The following is an 18,676-nucleotide window of genomic DNA, read 5'->3' as shown; positions in this document are numbered from 1 at the left end:
ATGTTTAAATCGTGCTTGGGTTTTTTTATAAATACATGTCTAGGATTGGGTTTATTTATAAATTTGTATTAATATTATCACTGATGTTGTTGGGAATACTGAGACCAACCATGTAATAAGTGCTGTGCAGAAGCGAGCTCTTCTTCAAGAAATGGCGCTGAGGCTGACTTAGAAGCTTCCTCTTGCTGCTTGCTGCTCAGATTAGTAATCAAAGTTTTGATTGTATCCTCCTTTTCTTTCATTCGGAAATATTGACATTTTGTGGACCACCATATCACCACATGAATCTTTCTTTTTGGTGGTTTTAATAGGATGCGTCTAGTTGGAGCATGGTTGGAAATGACCCTTGTTCAACATCAATGGGAAGTTTGGTTGGAAATGACCCTTGTTCAACATCAATGGAAAGGGAACTTCGCACAGTTTTGTCCATAACGGACTAGGACCAACTGCTATGCATTGTTTTACATTTTACAGCTTTGATTTATAAGAGCATTCACAGTGGTGGTTGTATATCTGGATGTATGTTAAATATACACTCCGAGTCACCGGAATCGTCTCTAATTGGGAGATGTAAATAGATGTAAATATACATCACCACCATGAGGATATAAAACAAAATGTATATTTACATCTATTTTTACATCCCTTGCAAGCGGGACCCACTCGAGAAAAGAGAAGAAAAATGAAGAAAATTCAACATAAAATGCTGGGACCCACGACTACACCCCCGAATTTACACCCCTCCATTGGAGCAAAAAACATATTTACACTCCCTGAGCTGTAAAGGTAGGGGCGTTCCCACTAGCATGCTAACCTGGGCTAAAGCCCAAGTAGCTTTTTTTTTAAAAAAAAAGTTAAATTAATACTCTAGCCTAGGTCAAAAAACAATCAAATAAAAAAAGGAAAAAAAAGGAAAAGAAAAATATTGGTTCTTTGCCGTCAATCAGTGGCTGCAAATGGCAACCAATTTTATCATAATTACTTTCAATTTCAAACAAACCTTCATCCAAATAAATATTATTAACTATTCACATTAGGACTAGGCTATTCAAATAAAATATTATTAACTAATCCCATTAGAACTAGGCCGACCAACAAATAAATAAAAAGAACTAAACCCCACACCCCACGTGAAAAAAATTAGACTCCCACTAGGCATAGACATTCCCTCTCTCCTTTACCAAAAAAAAAAAATTCTCTCTATTGCATCCGTTAGCGGCTAACTCCTGCTCTTCGACAAAAAGGAAAATTATGCATGTCCTCAGAAAGTGCAACTTATATAAGTGAAAGAGAATTATATGATACTATAGATAATGAATCAATAATGAGTGATTTTAATGCTGTGAAGAATCGAAGGGTGCAACTTATATAAGTGTTATTTGAGGGGTAAGGCTTATTATGTCCCCCCGTGTATTTTTTTTGTTATCAATGAAATTTACTCGTACGGTTGAGTTTTCAATAGGTTTGTATGTAAGCTAAATTTAGCCCACACCATTCTGAAATCCTGGGTCTGTCCCTGTGTAAAAGGGATGTAAAAGTGGCTTTATACCCCCAAATTTACATCCCCCACAATGGATGCTCTAAGTATGTTTGGATTGAGGAAATCAAGACTTGCAGTTGGGTATCAAATTACATGCTCGCCTCGGTTTTGATGGCAAACTATAATAGAATACTATATATGCTTAATTATGCCATACATAGTTGATGAAACCGCAGGCAAGTTGGGGAGGGGAGAGGACTTGAAATGAAATCAGTCATTACTTGGCTGTCTTGAGAAATCCTTGCTTCACTTTCCTCCATACCCCTTGTCTTGTCACAAAACACCATAGAATTATCTTGGGTGTCTTGACACTTTCTTTGAAAATGCGACTCAAGCTTTGTTTGTAGAAAGGTGAATTGAAGCATGATTGGTTTTGTTAAGTTGGTGAGTCACAACTCGGAGCTCATACGATCCCTTAGAAGGAAAATATATATATATATATATATATAATATTTTAATAGTATAGCCGGGCGGCTATATTCGTGACATGTATTTTGATAATTAAGTAGTATAGCCAGACGGCTATACTTGTGAAATTATTCGAATATTTAAATAGTATAGCCGCGCGGCTATTTTAAACCCAACTTTTGTAGCAGCAGAGCCGGTGGTTTCAGGCCGGGCAACAGAAATGTAGTTTTACCGGCACTGATTAAATTTAAACCCGCTGATAATATATACTTGACCAAAGATCCAAGAATGCAAATTATTATCTCACTATACAAGCATGCTTAAGGAAGAGGTATTGTTGTCAACGAATTCGATTATATACAAATATATAAATTATGAGGATAAGAATCATATATAATGAAACCTTGCTCTAATATTTAACAGCTAGACTTGAATCATTGATGTCCAATGCATGAGATTAGTTTATGCAAATTCCCTATTTGATTGGCTGTCATACAGCTTTTCATCTGAAATAATGTAGCGTCACTGCCTACGATCTAATTCTAAAGGAGCAGGTAATTTCCCACCCCACGTCCCTTATGGAATTAATTTCTTGTGCTTCAACAAATTTAAGTTCTTGTGTAACCTAATTGGATTAGCTATAGTTTCATCTTCACCAGCCGGCGCAAAAGTAGGTTGGTGATGCTGCAACCTGCAATGGCTATTGCTATATGGAAAAATTAGGTTGGTGATGCTGCAATGGCCATGGCAATATGGAAAAATGGACCTGTCAAGTGATCAAAGCAAACTTGAATGCTCTCAGAAACAAATCACTGCTTTATCTGGTCAATACTTGACCAGGTATGTAGTTGGTATTTGAAAATTTGGAAGATCGAATACATTTCCTTATAATACGATAATATCATTTTCTAGTTGTTAGGAACAAGAAACATATTCTATTGGCTGAGGAGCCTTGTTTGATAGGTACAGATAATTTTTTATGGAAGGCATTTCAGGCAAGTGTTCTACTATCAACTTGTCAGGCAAGCTAAGCAAATGGTTTAAACTCTATATAAGCTGCTTCCAATAGCATTAACTGAATATCTGATAAAAAAAACTAGAGAGAGAGAGAGAGAGAGAGAGAGAGAGAGAGAGAGAGATGGCAGAGGAAAACAAAGTGACCCTTTATGGAATGTGGGTAAGCCCTTATGTTAAGAGGGTGGAATTCGCTCTCAGACTCAAAGGCATACCCTATGAATATGTGGAGGAAGATTTGAGGAACAAAAGCCCATTGCTCCTCAAATTGAATCCTGTTCGTCAGGAAGTTCCAGTTCTTGTCCACAATGGAAAAGCAATTGTTGAGTCTCTTGTCATCCTTGAATACATTGATGAAACCTGGAAAACTGGCCCTCAACTTCTACCAGAAGATCCCTATAAACGTTCCCAAGTTCGCTTCTGGGCGATCTATCTGCAACAGGTGAGACTTGAGAACGAAAAAAAACTGTACATTTTTTTAGCCATGTTTAGTGCTTAATGAGTTACTCAAGCTAATTAAATTATTAAGGTAACTTGTATATGTTTGTTCTTTGGTGCAGGTGTTTGAGAGCATGGTCTCAGTGCTCAAAACCAGTGGAGAAGCACAAGAGAAAGCCATTAAAGAAGTGACTGAGAAACTTAAGTTACTTGAACAGGGATTGAAGGGTTTCTTCCCAAATGGCTTTCCTAATTCATTTGACAAAGAAAATGTGGGACTACTAGAGGTGGTCATTTTTTCACATTTTGGTTCATATGAAGCTCAGGAGGAAGCCCTTGGAGTAAAATTTATAACCCCTGAGAAGACTCCACTAATTTATTCCTCCGTAACAGCTCTGACTGAGATCCCTGCGGTGAAAGCGGAGCCCAATTCTCATGAGAAGATGGTGGTTTTCCTCAAGTTTGTTAGAGGAAATGCCCTCAAATCTTCTGCTGAGTGACCATTTAGTAGTATTACTATTAATTGTTGAGTTGTGTTTGCTTCTCTCTTTTGTTTTGTGTCTGGCACTTTATGGAGTCTCAAATAATGGGAGCAAGAATTCTGCTGCTACTTGGGTTTTGCTGACTAATGTTATCTAATTTGTTGTAAAAGAATAAAAAGATTATTACCGTGACATATCTTCTATAGAATAAATTCTTTTTTTTTTTCTTCTTCTTCTTTTTTGACATCTCGAAAAGAAGACTTCCAAGTAAACATAATTGGAAAAAACTACAAAATCAAAAGCAAATGTTGTCCTTACAAGAATAAGCAACATAAATTAAATCAACATAAAGAAGGCTAACCTTTCTTTATCTTTTTCCTTGGCTAACCACTTAAAAATCCAACATAAAGAAGGCTGTCATTTCACTAAATCAAAAGCAAGCAGGCATCACATGCGCTGTTTTTAATTTCTATGAATGCTACATGCCAAAGTGAAAGAATGGGTTATTCGCAGCAATGGTCCCTCAACTATACCCGTAGTTGCATTTGGGTCACTGAACTCAATTATTAGTTGCAGAGGTCACTCAACTATGTGTTTCGGTGCACTAGTAGTCCTTCCGTCAAGTCCGTTAGTTTTTTCCGTTTAAAATGATGACGTGACAAGCATCTGTGAGAATCTCATAGATTCGTGAGGGGCAAATCTGATTTTTCAGTTAGCCTTCTTCAGCTTCTTGAACTCAAACTCCCTTGGGGTGCCTGGAAGGCTCTTGAGTGCCCCTAAGATATTCAGCTCAGACGCGGCGGCCCTCTGCCTCTTGTGCACATAATATACTAGCCATCCCAAGCCCAACAAGAGCAGCACCACCACGGGCTCTACCTTTTTTGGCAATTCAACACTAGGAGGCTTGATAACATGTTTGAGCTTACCTTCCTGGTTCAATATCAAGAGATGGGTGTACGAAATTCCATTGGAGACAACGGGGAGGCCTTGGGACCAAGACTCGAGCTCTTGATGAGATAAAGCTTTGGATTTTTTGAGCGTGGACTTCTTGGGCACTCGCTTTTTCTCTTTGAAGGTGGCTATGCCGGTGGGGATTTGGAGGAGAGCAATGGAGATTACAGTGAGAGTTACAGAAAGCTTGAGGAAATCGAAATTGGGTTTTTGGTTTTATCGTTTTCATCATTATCATCCGTGGTTGAGGGGTGGGAGGAAATGGAGGATGGAGCGAGAGGTTTTGGTGGGTTTTTATTGAGGGTTTTGGGGATAGAGAAGAAGATGAGTAAGAGCCCAGAAGGCATTGGCATGCCATGGAGTTTTGGTTTGATGTGAAAATATTGGGAGGTTGGAGTAGACTTGAAAAGACAAATTTGCCCGTGAAATTGACACCACGTTAGCCAGACTTGATGGAATGACTACTGGTGCAATGAAACACATATTTGAGTGACCTCTGCAACTCATAATTTAGTTCAGTGACCCAAATGCAATTACGGGTATAGTTGAGGGACCATTGCTGCGAAAAACCCGTGAAAGAAATATATGATTCATATGTGACACCCAATCACAATCATGATACAGTAACAAGACCCAAGGCACCTCAATAATTATATATTCAACCCCCACCCACCCCTACTTCCCCACTGCCTCCAGATCAAAACTCTATCTCTCTCTCTCTCTCTTCAGCAAGCACAAAACTGAAACCAACTCTCCTCCTCTCTACCCCTTAGCAAATTCCAAACAACACCTCAAAACTCTCAACCATCATGCCTAACGATCAACTTGAGGTACATAATTTATACATTGCAATACATGAATTCTTTTTTCTTCCATTTTTGACATTTCTTGCTTACTAAAAGGAATATTGATGTTGTATTTTGCAGATGAAGGCCATGAAAAAGAAAAAGAAAAAGAAGAGGCATGGTATCATAGGTTAGTAGAAAGTTGGAATGGGAGGAATAGGTAAAAAGAGGTATTTTACATCCGTTGTTTGTTGCTTTGTGATATTACACTTTTGGAATGTGTTTTTATCCATTTTAGCCTAAATTATGTTTGAAACTCAGATGTATATATATTCCTAACTCTTGGAAAAACCATTGTAGATGGAAGTGATGCATCATGTGAAGAAAACGCAAAGGTTATAATTTTTCTTAATCGTCACATTCATGAAGCGTTGAAGAGCGAATACGTGGCAATCGATGACCCATTGGTTCTGTGGAAAGCCTTATGCAAAAGATACAATCACCAGAAAATAGTGATCCTCCCGAGAGCTAGATATGAATGGACACACTTGAGATTCCAAGATTTCAAGTTAGTGTCTGAGTACAACCCATCAATGCACAAAATCACCTCCCTGATGAACTTATGTGGTGAAAATATTTCTGAGGAGGATATGCTTGAAAAAACTCTGAGTACCTTTCATGCCTCAAATGTGCTCCTGCAGCAATATAGACATAATGGTTTTACGAAGTACTCAGAACTGGTATCTTGCCTTTTGTTGGCTGAGCAGAACAATAAGCTTTTATTTAAGAATCACCAATCTCTCCCAATAGGCTTAGCACCATTTCCTGAAGTAAATGATGCATCTCAGGAAGTGAATGCCACCTCATCTTGTGGTAGTTCCCACATACGTGGGCGAGAAGGCAAGTGTGGCCGCTGGCAAGGGAATAGAAAAGATTGTTGTGCCCTTTCATATGGCTTAGGTCCAAGGAGTAATTCATCCACGAGCGGCAAAAATGCATCCCGGAATAAGGGGAAAGCGCAGACAAGCCATGTGCCTAGGTCATATGTTCAAACCTCACTTTCGTCAATATTATTTGTACTCTAAAAGGGCAATGATTTCCCCACTCCTATTTTATCCACTTACACTCCTTTTTTTAGTTATAAAAAAGGAGTGTAAGTGGATAAAATAGGAGAAAAAGGAGTGGGGAAATCACCACTCTAAAAAAATAATACAAATACTCATAAAATACATACTTAAAAAATCCTATCGTATGTTGACAATTGACATTAACCCGATGTGTTGTTGGTCAATAAACTTATCAATGCTTCTATCTGGTCAATAAACTCGACTGCTTTCCTTATTGAATGCTCTAAGAAACATATCATTGCTTTTATCTGGTCAATAACTTGACCCGGTATGTAGTTGGTAGAGATTTGGAAGATAGAATTGATTTCATTGTAATATGATAATATGATATTCTAATTGTTAGGAACAAGAAAATTGTTTAGCCATTGGAGTTTGTAAACTAGTAACTACAATCCTATTGGCTGAGGCGCCTTGGTTGTATCAGAAGCTAGAAAGGAGAGAGAGAGAGAGAGAGAGAGAGAGAGAGAGAGAGGCGCCTTGGTTGTATCAGAAGCTAGAAAGGAGAGAGAGATGGCAGAGGAAAACAAAGTGACCCTATATGGAATGTGGTCAAGCCCTTATGTTAAGAGGGTGGAATTGGCTCTCAGACTCTAAGGCATACCATATGAATATGTGGAAGAAGATTTGAGGAACAAAAGCCAATTGCTCCTCAAATTGAATCCCATTCATCAGAAAGTTCCAGTACTTGTCCACAATGGAAAAGCAATTGTTGAGTCTCTTGTCATCCTTGAATACATTGATGAAACCTGGAAAACTGGCCCTCAACTTCTATCAGAAGATCCCTATAAACGATCCCAAGTTCGCTTCTGGGCAAGCTATCTGCAACAGGTGAGACTTGAGAACAAAAAAAAAAAGTGTACCTCTTTATAGCCATGTTTAGTGCTTAACGAGTTACTCAAGCTAATTAAATTATTAAAGTAACTTGTATATGTTTGTTCTTTGGTGCAGGTGTTTGAGAGCATGGTCTCAGTGCTCAAGACCAGTGGAGAAGCACAAGAGAAAGCCATTAAAGAAGTGACTGAGAAACTCAAGTTACTTGAAGAGGGATTGAAAGGTTTCTTCCCAAATGGCTTTCCAAATTCATTTGACATAGAAAATGTAGGACTACTAGAGGTGGTCATTTGTTCACATTTTGGTGCAAATGAAGCTCTGGAAGAAGCCCTTGGAGTGAAAGTTATAACCCCTGAGAAGACTCCACTAATTTATTCCTCCATAATAGCTCTGACTGAGATCCCTGCGGTGAAAGCGGCGAGCATTCCTCATGAGAAGGTGGTGACTTTCCTCAAGTTCTTTAGAGAAAAGGCCCTCAAATCTTCTGCAGAATGACCATTTAGTAGTCTTGATTGTTGAGTTGTGTTTGCTTCTTGTTGTCAATTACTCTGTTTTGTTTTGTGTCGGTGGCACTTCATGGAGTCTCAGATAATGGGAGCAACAATCCTACTACTTGGGTTCTGCTTGCCAACGTTATCTAATTTGTTGTAAAAGAATAAAGTGATTGGTACCACGACATATATCTTATAGAAAAGTGAGAATGGCGTTGTGCGGGGTCTCACTTTTATAAGCAATGTGATTAATAAACGTGATACATACAATATATCGTTATAAAAAGGCCTACGACCACGTCTCGATGTTATACTTCGATTTCTTTGATTTTGTTGATGAAACTTAAATCACGAAGCTTGCATGATTACTGCAAACCAAATCAGCCAAATACCAAAAGTGATGCTCTTTCGTCAAACAAATATGTTATATTCAAATATAATTTCATGCTTTCAACTCTAAATATTGTAAGCATGGTAAACGCTAGATCCTCTAAAATGACAGAGCATTTCCAAACAACTGAGGTCGTGACATTGCAGATTTCTGACGGCAAAAAAGAAAATCACTAAGACGATGTCGTGTCTTCCCTATCGGAATACAAAGAACAGTAGGGGTAGTCTTGACTTTGTCTTTGTGTACGTTGTATTTTTGTTTAGTTCCACATTTTTTTTATTTCCTCTTTCCCCATCCAACGATCCAAAACTAATCCCCAAAACCAGAGGCCCATTTGACCCAAGAGAAAAGAAAAACCAGCCGGAGGCCATACTGTTCGTTCTGATCGACGTTGAACTTAGGAGTACGCTTTCTCACTCCTCTCAAATGGGAGCTCACAATTCGTTATCTTTTGTCACTGGTAAGCCCTCGAATTCTGGATTTTTCCACTTCAATTAGATGGATATTATGGCATAGAAATAGCGATATTTTTTTTAATTGAAATTTTGATTCTGACATAATAGGGTGGTTGGAAGATATCAAGCAATTACAATGAAAGAATGAAACTTTAATCTTCTTGCAAATTGCAACCATTGACTTTTATAAGTTTGACTCTCCATGTTTGGAATTTGAAGCGGAAGAAAACCTCAATTTTTATGTTTTTTTTTATAAAATTCTTAAGTGATAAATATTCTGTTTCTTTGTGAAAAAATATTGTTGGGAAAAAAAAAAAGAAATCAAGGTTTTTGATATTTAGTGAATGTGTAATTGCATATGCCAATTTGTATATTAAAAAAAAATTATGGTTCTGTGTTTGTAATGTTTTGCATGGAAGAATTGTAAATATTTATGGACTTGTGGGAAGTTATTAATTGATTTTTTAATCAGTCAATGTACTTTGGAGGGAATTTGTGTGGGGAGCTATTGTTGTGGCATATAGGGAAGGAATGATGCATCCTGTTGAGACCATAAATACGCGTATTTGGAGCCATGCTAAAGATGTTGTAGATGTAATATTCATGGCTAATGGGTGAAGCTCAAACGTTTGGTATGTAATGATATGGATGGCATTTAAATTTATTTAAATTCTATGTAAGAAACTAAATTTCCAAGTTTTGGCCTTCTATTTTCTTGCTAAAGTCTTTGCATATCTTACCTATGAAGCCTTGTATCCAAATGTATGGTGTTCTCTCCTCCTCCTTCCCTCTTCTCTATGTTCTTCATTAGGATTGGAATTAGGCAATGAATAGTATTTAATCTAAGACTATTGGCCTCCTTAGAACAACTGGTGTGTATCATCCACATAGTTGTTTTCACTTGATTGTACTTGATGTTTAGGATTGAGGATGTTCACAGGATTTTAGATGGACATCTCATTCGTCCTCCTTGCAACTCTTCTTTGATTAATAAGATTTGTGTTTCTTATGAGGAAAAGAAAATGAAGAAAAAAAAGAATTTCTTAGTTTGAGGTCGTACCATGAACAATCCAGTTTTACCATAAATAGCAATAGTTTGTATGTCTTACCCTTTTCTTTTGGCCTTTACGTCATTTGGTTTGAAACACAAGGAACATAGGATTGCAACTTCTGAACATGCATCCTCCCTGGCCTCACTAGTTTATTGTTTTATTTTGTCCCAAAACAGAAAATTCAGACGTACCATATTTTGATCATTGGTGGTATGTACCTTGCTTATACTTTGTCCTACTTTGTTCTATTCATAGTTCTATAATTCATTTCAGTATTTCCTGTAGGGTGATTTATACTTGCATTATCTTGTCCAGGCATGCATATCTTGCCACTCCGTTAGATGTGATCATGTGATCAAAATAAGATTTCAACTGCAGGGTAAGACCTTGAGGTATCAATTCTGTTTTTTGGATACTTTTATCGTTATTTTCAGATGAATTTCAGTTGTCAGTGTAGGACTAAATTTGCTGCAAGCTCACATGCTGTATTGTGATGTTAGTGTACTTAATTTCACCTGAACAAGGCTTGGCACTTGTATGCAGTCAGCTGTTGGGCGTGTCAATACTGATCACATAGGTGCACAGAGACAAACACCAGTTATCCTTATAATTCATTGAGTGGTTTTTTACAATTCTATAGCTGTTTTATCAATGTGCCATTTTCCAAGTTATTTCATTCTTTCTGATATGAAACTCATTGTTGTTGCATCCTGGATTTCATCTTCATGGTCTGCCCTCATTGGTGTGTTATGCAATAGTAGTGGTAGACTGAGAGTAAATAGCTTCTTTTCGTTGAGTATCTTATGGTTGTAGCTATTATCTCCTGCGGTATGATGCAGCTATTCTTCATACTTCATTTGCAAGGCTTCTGGGTCACCCCAAAGCATCTTCTACTGTAGTACATCTAAAGACTCTTTGAGTACAATTAGTAGCCGATTCATTGCTGTGTCACACGAATTATTTTAATATTGCAGTTGCAACCTATTAGGTGATCTGCAGGAAATGTTAATTCTTGATCTTTCTTATACTCTTCAAAGAATCTAGGCTTGTTTTCCAATTTCTTTTCAATTTTCATATATAGTATATGTATGACTACTTTTCATATTTGATGGAATTTGACAATCCTTGATAAGGTCCATAACATTCATCAATTAGAGTTGAAGGAACGTGTCAGCTGTTGTGCACGTCCACACTGATCACATAGGTGCGCAGATATTAACACTGTTTATCCTTTATATAATCATCGAGGGGTTTTCTGCAATTCTATTCCTGTTTGTTTTATCAATGTGCCATCTCCCACCATTTTGGTTAAATTTCATCACCAGATAACATACCATTTTAAATCTTGGCAACAAAGTGGTCGGGCTATAGTCAGAAAATATACTTTGGAAATTTTGCATTGACACTAATCCTATAACATGTTTACCAAGATGGGGAAGGGAATTTTAGAGAGCATTTTTCCCCTGGTATATTCGGCATGGGCCTCGCATGCATGTCTTGAATTTTTCTATGGATCTATTACTCATTGGATGAAAGTCAGAGGTGATAGCAAAGTTGTTTTTCAGTTTCTATCTAATGTTGTGAAATTTAGGTAGGAATGGCTGGTTGCATGCAATTTGTTGCATATAGATGGCTGATGATGCATAGGGGATGTTCAGAGGTAGCATTCCCAGGATTGGAGAGTTTAGTCTAGCTTCAGCTCTTCACTTTACGGCTATTGAATTTTCTCAGAGATCATTTCAATGAAGGATTGAGCAATGACAACACGCAAGAAGTTGCTAGCATGTCAGTGGAGGAAATACTGGGGAATTATCATGAATCCAAAAAATAATTTGGACAAGACTTTTAATAATGTTTTCTTGTAATATGTAATATGTTAGACATATAATGATATTGAGGAGGAGGTTTTTGGTATTGCATTTTCTTTTGCACTTCCCGGAACCACTAGTTTTGGAAGTGGGTGGCGAATTAAAATGTCGTCCGACTTTTTAGCCGCGGTTTTTGTATTCGCTACTATAAGGTGCTATAGCAACAGCTAGCGACGGTTTTTACCGCTGCTAAATCCACTCTACTGGGAAAGAGCAAAAAACTCGTCACTAAAAGCCCCAAAACCGGGACTAAAGAATAAAAACCGTCACAATATAAAGAAACTGTTTACATATGCGCTGAAAATGGTGGCTTTGTTTCTGTTTTATGTAGGCGTTCGTTTTACTTCCTCTAAAATACAAAGGGATATTGGTAAGTCACATAGAATCTGATTAAACTTCATCACTCCAATGCAATCCAACATTTGCAATGATTGAGAACCATATAGAATTGCAAAGTTAAGGTCGTAAAAACTCCAACTGTGTTGTATTTTTAAGGACTTATGTAGTTCTTAAACATATCATTCTTCTCAGCTTCAGAAACTTAAAAGCACCAAACTTTATGTATTTTTAGGTAAAAACTCCAATGCGTTTTATCAGTGTTCATTTGCCAATATGTATTTTCGGATTAATGTTGGAAAATTAGATGGGCTTGCTTGCATAATGGCTCTGCTTCTGTGGTTCAAACGTGAATGCTCTGCATTATTAGGTAACACAGCTCAGAAACACTTTTTGTGGTAAGCTTTCCAATTTGTTATTCTCCCAATTAGATTGTTTGGCTTCGAATGGCCTACGAACAGCAACAAATTGAAAAAGAAAAGGAAATTTTTGCTTGACATTTGAGGATATTTGGAAGACATCAAAGTCAAAGCATGAGCTAACATGAAAAGACTGGAACTCTAGTCTATATTCTTCCAGCCAGATGCAACCATTGCAACTTGTTGCAGCTGAAATCAGCAATTTTTAATTTTCACTAAAGAAAGACACTAATTCACTCGGTGACACAAAAGCAAAGCTATGAAAACATTTGCTTTCCTTTTAAGCAAATATTGTGGGAAACACAATGGAAAATCAAGGTTTTCAATATTTATGGGATGTATAGGATGCCTTTATTTACTCTGTCTGCATGTGCCCCAACCAGACAACCTCAACCATATGAGAAACCCTTGTGTGCTCAGACATACAAACTTGTTGGTTGGGTTGTTAAGTTTCGAATGTGCTGTGCTAGCTGTATATAAAACTTGATATGTATTTGAGTGCTCTTTTCTATATCTGGACATGGATCTTTTGTTCTTGTTGTTATGATGTAGATGGATGTCCTTTTAGGCTTTCAGTGTTGGTCTTAACAACTTGAATTGTTGTCTGACCCTTCAGCCATCATGGGAACTCCAAAATGCAGGTGTTCATTCCTTTTACTCTATGCATTTGAGCATATACACTCGGTTTTCCCAAAAGTAGATTTCTCACGTGAACGAGTAATTATTTGGTGTGACCGTAACACAATTATCAATGCACTTATGCTATAATAAAAATAAGCTTACTAATATATATAATCTAAAGCATAAATTCCTGGCCCATTAATTTTTTAACGCAATGGTAACAAACAAAACGCTTTGAAGATTTTTCTTTTCGATAGATATTTAATTCCAAAATCAACATAATTTTGTATATTAAAAAAGTGCTAAAAAGATTTAGAATGGGCCGCGGATAAAAGAAAAGATGGTAGAGTTTTAAAACATTTGGCCTGGCCCAAATTGCTTCTACAGGCTGGTCAACGATCTACCTTTCTTTAAAAAAAAATTATTACATGTCAAGAGATGACTGGTTTAATGTCGGTACTATACTTTCGATCGCCGTAGCAGATTATACACTCCCCAAAACCCTACCCCTTTTGTTCTCTCTCTATGCATTCGCACCTTCATTTCGGAAAGCCTAATAAGAGCGAGACAGAGGGAGCGGTAGGGTTTTAGAGGAGCATCAGAAGGGAAGTTGAAGATGGTGGCTGATAAGGGCAAGAAGCTGAAGCTTTCAGAGAAAGCCGAAGATGATAACTCGGACCACATCGACGAGAAGCTCGTCCTTTCCATCGAAAAGTTGCAGGAGGTCCAAGACGAGCTCGAAAAGGTTGTACCTCTATACCTATCTGCGCATTAGATTATTGTACCCTTGTTCCCTGTACAATTGAGGCAAAATAAGGGTTTTTTTCTGAAGTTTTCTTTGGGAATTATCTGCCCATTCAGAGCTTTTCGTGTTCTTATTGCTCTTGAATTATTAACTTGCTCAGGTAGGCGCATTGAATTCAATTTTTTCAGCCCATGCATGAGTTGCAGTGCAATTTAATTTTATTATGAGGATGTAGGAAATTAACCGATAGGAGGGAATGATTTATGGCTTTGATAAAAGCCTAAAGCCATAAAAGGATCTGAAGGTGTGCTTGGTTTCGGTAGAAAATCAGTGCCTTAGCTTATTAGAGCAACAACATTTCCATTTTTTTTTAAACCATTGAGGGGCGCTCCATTATATAGGCATCCGTAGGCAGCAGCCCCGTGCTTCATTTTGTTGTTTGTTGTAACACACTGGATACTCGGTATAATTGATGCAACTGTCAACTCTGATGTGTTTCATTTTGTGAAGTTTGAATTGCTGCTTTTGGTAATTAAATTTTCTCCTTTGTTTGACCTTCCATAGGTCTGGTTTATTTCAACTAGAGGGAAAAAAAATAGAGAAAGGAAGAGAACATGAAGTTTACTGTTTTCGTGTGTTTGATTTGGCAGAACCATACTTAGGCTAGTGTGAGCTGCAGCCCCGTACAAGTTTTTGGAAAACTGAAAACTTGGTGCTAATTTTTAGGAAATTCACCCACTTAGTGGAAGTTGGCCCACCCCGCTTAGAAAAAATTGGCTCATTCCATCCGAGCAACTCACAAGGAAAAAAAAGTTTTTAGCACACCCGTGTGGAAATTCTTGGTTCCACCTTTGCATGAAAAAATTGATGGGAAAGGAAAGAGAAGAATATACAATTTTGGTAGCTTTGGTTGGACGAGACCTATTGAAATCTTGCCTACTTTGAAAAGAAGTTAAAGAGGCAAAATCGAATAAAACCTTGACATCATTTAAAAAGTGTATAACAGCTCACTATTCGAGGTTCTTGCACCAAACATGAACGGGGCTAAGTAACATTGTCCTAGTTGCGGGACGGGATCCGGCAGCCAGTTGCTGGCTCTTGATAACTAGCCCAGAAATAACTCCAATTTCCATAACATGACGAGCCAAGGTTGCACGTGAGCTGAGTGATGTAGGTGCACAAGCTATCATCTCCATAAGCAAAATAGAGTTATTTTTCTTCCTTTTCTGTTCCTTGTCATTTTCTTGTTAATTAATAACCAAACAACCGAAAGTTAGGAAGTTTAGTCGTTTTCTTTTCTTGTCGTTTCTCAACTGGTTAACTGAACGGAGCCTGATAGTATGGAAACCACGCTACATTTCCACTTTGTGGCCTTGTTTGTAGGCTGGGCATTTTATAAATATGAATGTGATGGAAGTCACTTTTTAAGTTCTAAAACTAGTTAGTTAAACTTCTATGGTTCACGTATTAAGAATTTTTTGCACACGAACTTGTACTGATATTCAATTTATGTATTATTGCAAATTTGCAACGGACCAACTGTTTTCATTGGATTTTTTTGTTTTCTTTTGAATGTTTTATAGATCAATGAGGAAGCCAGTGATAAAGTCCTGGAAGTGGAGCAGAAGTATAACGAGATACGCAAGCCGGTCTATGATAAACGAAATGATATCATCAAGTCCATTCCCGATTTTTGGTTAACTGCTGTTAGTTATCTATCCTTATTTATATCTGAATGGAAGAATTTATGATGTTGACTTTTTTTCCCAATTAATTGACTTGCTCCTTAATCTACAGTTCCTGAGTCATCCTGCGCTTGGTGAACTTTTGACCGAAGATGATCAAAAGGTTTCGTATTTGTTCCCATATGCGCCAGAAATTAATTAGTGCATCTTTCTCTTTATAACTATTTTTTTATTACTCTGCAAATAATAAATATCTGTTGATGATCATTGAATTGCATAATCAGTTACTTACATTCCCTACCTTATCTTCCATAATCAATGAAATCATTGATATTGTTTCCATGTAATATTTCAAATTGGCTTCTTGTTTCGTCAATCTTTTCTATTATGTCTGGGTTCATTTTTCCTTTTCCTTTCATAGATTTTCAAGCATCTAACTTCTCTGGAAGTGGAGGATTTTAAGGATGTGAAGTCTGGTTACGCCATTACTTTTGTGAGTTTCTCCTTTCCTTTGCCGTTTTATCTTTGAATTGCATTTGGGTGTGTTACATGTTATGTTTCAATTATTGAATATTTGAGATTAACTCAATTTTGTTATTTAATGTACAGCATTTCAGCCCCAATCCTTATTTTGAAGATGCAAAGCTTACGAAGACCTTTACTTTCCTTGATGAAGTAACAAAAGTTTCTGCCACATCAATAAAGTGGAAAGAGGGAATGGTATAAGATTTTTGTCTTGTATTCAATTTATGTCTGCCTGTCAATTCGGGGTATTTTAACTTGCTGTGTACCTAATATGTGAAGGGCATACCTAATGGAGTTAATCATGACAAGAAAGGGAACAAGCGACCTCAGGCTGAGGAAAGGTTGGTTATCCAGATCTGTTAGAATGGACCTCTAGAATTACGTTATCCTTCTGTATGCTTATTTCAAATTGACTGGAATTCCAATCCTCACGCTATTTTATTGTTTTCATGTAGCTTCTTTAGCTGGTTTAGTGATAGTCAACAGAAAGATATTTTGGACGATGAGATCCATGACGAGGTTAGTTTCTTTTTGCATTTGAAGATGGTAACAAGTGCTTCGTATCAATCTCAATATTGACCCAGACAATCTTTCCTTAGTTCTTCTTACTCTTATATGGAGGCTTTTGTGACTTTCCCTTCATACTGCAGATTGCGGAGGTTATTAAGGAGGATCTGTGGCCCAATCCTCTTACTTATTTCAACCATGTAACTCCTCTTTTACCTTATTTCCCTATTACATAAGCATAAGTCTAATTATTTCTTAGAAGCATTTACTGTTTGCCTAATTTTCTAATGAGTTCATGACCTCTTTGACATAGGAGGCTGATGATGAGGATTTCGATGATGAAGAGGCTGATGAAGAGGTAAATACAGATCCTTTTGGTTTATCTGTCAAGCAGAGTAAAAATACTCTAAACATGGATAACCTTTCTACTAAATCCAAACCTTAAATCTGTACTTTCTAACGCCTTAAAATTTGTGGTATACAAGAAGATGCTGAGGCCGGATATTAAGTACTGCTGTGTGATTTAAAAAAGAAAATTGTTATTGTTATTTTCACAATTGCATGACTTGGATCATTATTATCCATCGCCACGACTTACTTTAATATAATAAGATATGTTCAAATTGAATTGAACCTCATATACAGGATTCCATCAGGTTCAGGACTTTTGCTTCTTAAAGTAGTTAGTGGTCTAGGATAGGCTTGTGGCATCTATACTTGTTGTGTTTGGCATCCTTGTACAAAGTGAATTGACTACTTTCAGTGAGCTGCTATGACCGATATTGTATTTCACAATTCCTGCATTGCTACATTCATGTGTGTATGTTTCCTTTTGAGTCCTAGTTCATACATGTAGTGTTGTATTACCTGGAGGCATATGTAAATTGATGGTTTTTGTGCAATTCTTGTGGTTAGATGAACTTAAATGCAAGGAGCTTGTTATTGACTTGAGAATGGAGATAACTTGCACCCTTGCAAATAATTTTATTAGTTGAATATATGTGGTTATTTACTTGCTTTCATCTGAACCTCGCTCATATGCTGCCCTTATCTATCTGTTACAAATCTCATAGAAATTTTAGCAGGAAATTCCCTTGTCTTAATTCTTGAGGTTTGCCTATTGACAGGGAAAGAATGAGGATGATGACTCTGAAGAAGATGACGATGACCAAGAAGATGATGAAGACGGTGATGAGGATGATGGAAAGTGAGAACATTTGTCTGGGTCTTCAAATCTTTTGGCATTTGCTGCGTTGTTAACAGCTTGTGTAAAGTGGTCTACAGTAGTCGATAAGTGAAGTCTAAGGTGACAGGGGGATGACCATCATAACTCTTTCTTGACAGCGTCCTGCCATCTAGGCACTTGACTGCTCTCATAAGCCAGTCACTGGTTCTTGTTTCATGGCGTTTCTCTGTTACAATGGGGTTATTTTTGTGGCTTCTCCCTGATATGCAGGTCTCTAGAATGACAATATTATAAGGGTCTTGGCTTTCTTTTGTTTCTAAATGACATGAATGAGGATATATGGTATTATGGAGTTGAAAGCTCATTGGCATCATTTTATGGTTGACTCTACTAGTAGGGATTTTCATTATCGGGTATCAATTTTTAGAGAAATTCTTACTCTGCCAGAAAAAGAACAGGAAAAGGTTTCTGCTGGTCTTGGAAACCATGAATGCTTGGCAGAGTTTTAATTCAGAGTAGATAAACAGTGACGCCTGATGTTTTTAACAGGCTTTGTGCTCGTACTAGACATAAATATAGAGAAAAGTAGGTTTTCCATTAATTTGTTTTACTTTTCGCTTCTCAGAGTTCCCAAGTCCAAAGGGGCGGGGAACCTTTAAACTTTCATCACGTTTTTAGCGGCGGTTTTCTATCCAGCGGCAATAGCATGTTATAGCAACGCCTAGCGACGGTTTTATCCGCTGCTAAAGTCACTTTTCAAAAAAGGAGCACAAAAGTCGTCATTAAAACCACCAAAATCGTGGTAAAAGACCAAAAACT

At 37.3% G+C, this 18,676-nt stretch overlaps 3 protein-coding genes, 1 long non-coding RNA gene and 1 pseudogene across 8 annotated transcripts; all 5 read left to right on the top strand.

Annotated features, from left to right (window-relative positions):
- The first annotated feature begins 3,052 nt into the window (after window positions 1–3,052).
- On the top strand, window positions 3,053–4,010 carry LOC103338528 (glutathione S-transferase U10-like). The gene is made up of 2 exons (XM_008241741.2): window positions 3,053–3,404; window positions 3,523–4,010. The coding sequence occupies exons 1-2, from the start codon at window positions 3,087–3,089 to the stop codon at window positions 3,898–3,900; spliced, it is 696 nt and encodes a 231-aa protein (XP_008239963.2). The 5' UTR covers window positions 3,053–3,086; the 3' UTR covers window positions 3,901–4,010.
- Window positions 4,011–5,525: 1,515 nt separating this feature from the next.
- On the top strand, window positions 5,526–8,383 carry LOC103338529 (uncharacterized). Of its 3 annotated transcripts, none has more exons than XM_089055610.1 (4): window positions 5,526–5,663; window positions 5,760–5,808; window positions 5,979–7,573; window positions 7,694–8,383. In XM_089055610.1, the coding sequence occupies exons 1-3, from the start codon at window positions 5,643–5,645 to the stop codon at window positions 6,701–6,703; spliced, it is 795 nt and encodes a 264-aa protein (XP_088911736.1). In that variant the 5' UTR covers window positions 5,526–5,642; the 3' UTR covers window positions 6,704–7,573; window positions 7,694–8,383. The 3 variants fall into 3 exon arrangements, 2 of the variants coding, with proteins under 2 accessions (XP_088911736.1, XP_088911737.1); XM_089055611.1 differs by having other exon boundaries at window positions 5,535–5,663; window positions 5,760–5,838; XR_514592.2 differs by lacking the exon at window positions 7,694–8,383 and having other exon boundaries at window positions 5,535–5,663; window positions 5,760–5,848; window positions 5,979–6,118.
- On the top strand, window positions 7,284–8,071 carry LOC103338530 (glutathione S-transferase U10 pseudogene; annotated as a pseudogene).
- A 214-nt stretch (window positions 8,384–8,597) lies between the features above and the next one.
- On the top strand, window positions 8,598–11,884 carry LOC103338531 (uncharacterized). 3 transcript variants are annotated; one of them, XR_001678206.2, is made up of 5 exons: window positions 8,598–8,918; window positions 9,386–9,545; window positions 10,142–10,175; window positions 10,281–11,169; window positions 11,557–11,884. It is a non-coding gene; the product is annotated as an uncharacterized LOC103338531 (long non-coding RNA). The 3 variants fall into 3 exon arrangements; XR_016122322.1 differs by having other exon boundaries at window positions 8,620–8,918; window positions 10,281–11,884; XR_016122323.1 differs by lacking the exon at window positions 10,142–10,175 and having other exon boundaries at window positions 8,625–8,918; window positions 10,281–11,884.
- A 1,844-nt stretch (window positions 11,885–13,728) lies between these two features.
- LOC103338532 (NAP1-related protein 1) lies at window positions 13,729–18,230 on the top strand. The gene is made up of 10 exons (XM_008241745.3): window positions 13,729–13,954; window positions 15,538–15,660; window positions 15,752–15,802; window positions 16,061–16,132; window positions 16,249–16,359; window positions 16,444–16,505; window positions 16,620–16,683; window positions 16,815–16,871; window positions 16,985–17,029; window positions 17,799–18,230. The coding sequence occupies exons 1-10, from the start codon at window positions 13,826–13,828 to the stop codon at window positions 17,880–17,882; spliced, it is 798 nt and encodes a 265-aa protein (XP_008239967.1). The 5' UTR covers window positions 13,729–13,825; the 3' UTR covers window positions 17,883–18,230.
- Window positions 18,231–18,676: the final 446 nt, after the last annotated feature.

This window comes from Prunus mume, linkage group LG7 (assembly GCF_029339155.1).
Source record: "Prunus mume cultivar Tortuosa linkage group LG7, ASM2933915v1, whole genome shotgun sequence".
NCBI lineage: Eukaryota > Viridiplantae > Streptophyta > Magnoliopsida > Rosales > Rosaceae > Prunus > Prunus mume.
This window is presented reverse-complemented; position numbering and strand designations above follow the sequence as displayed.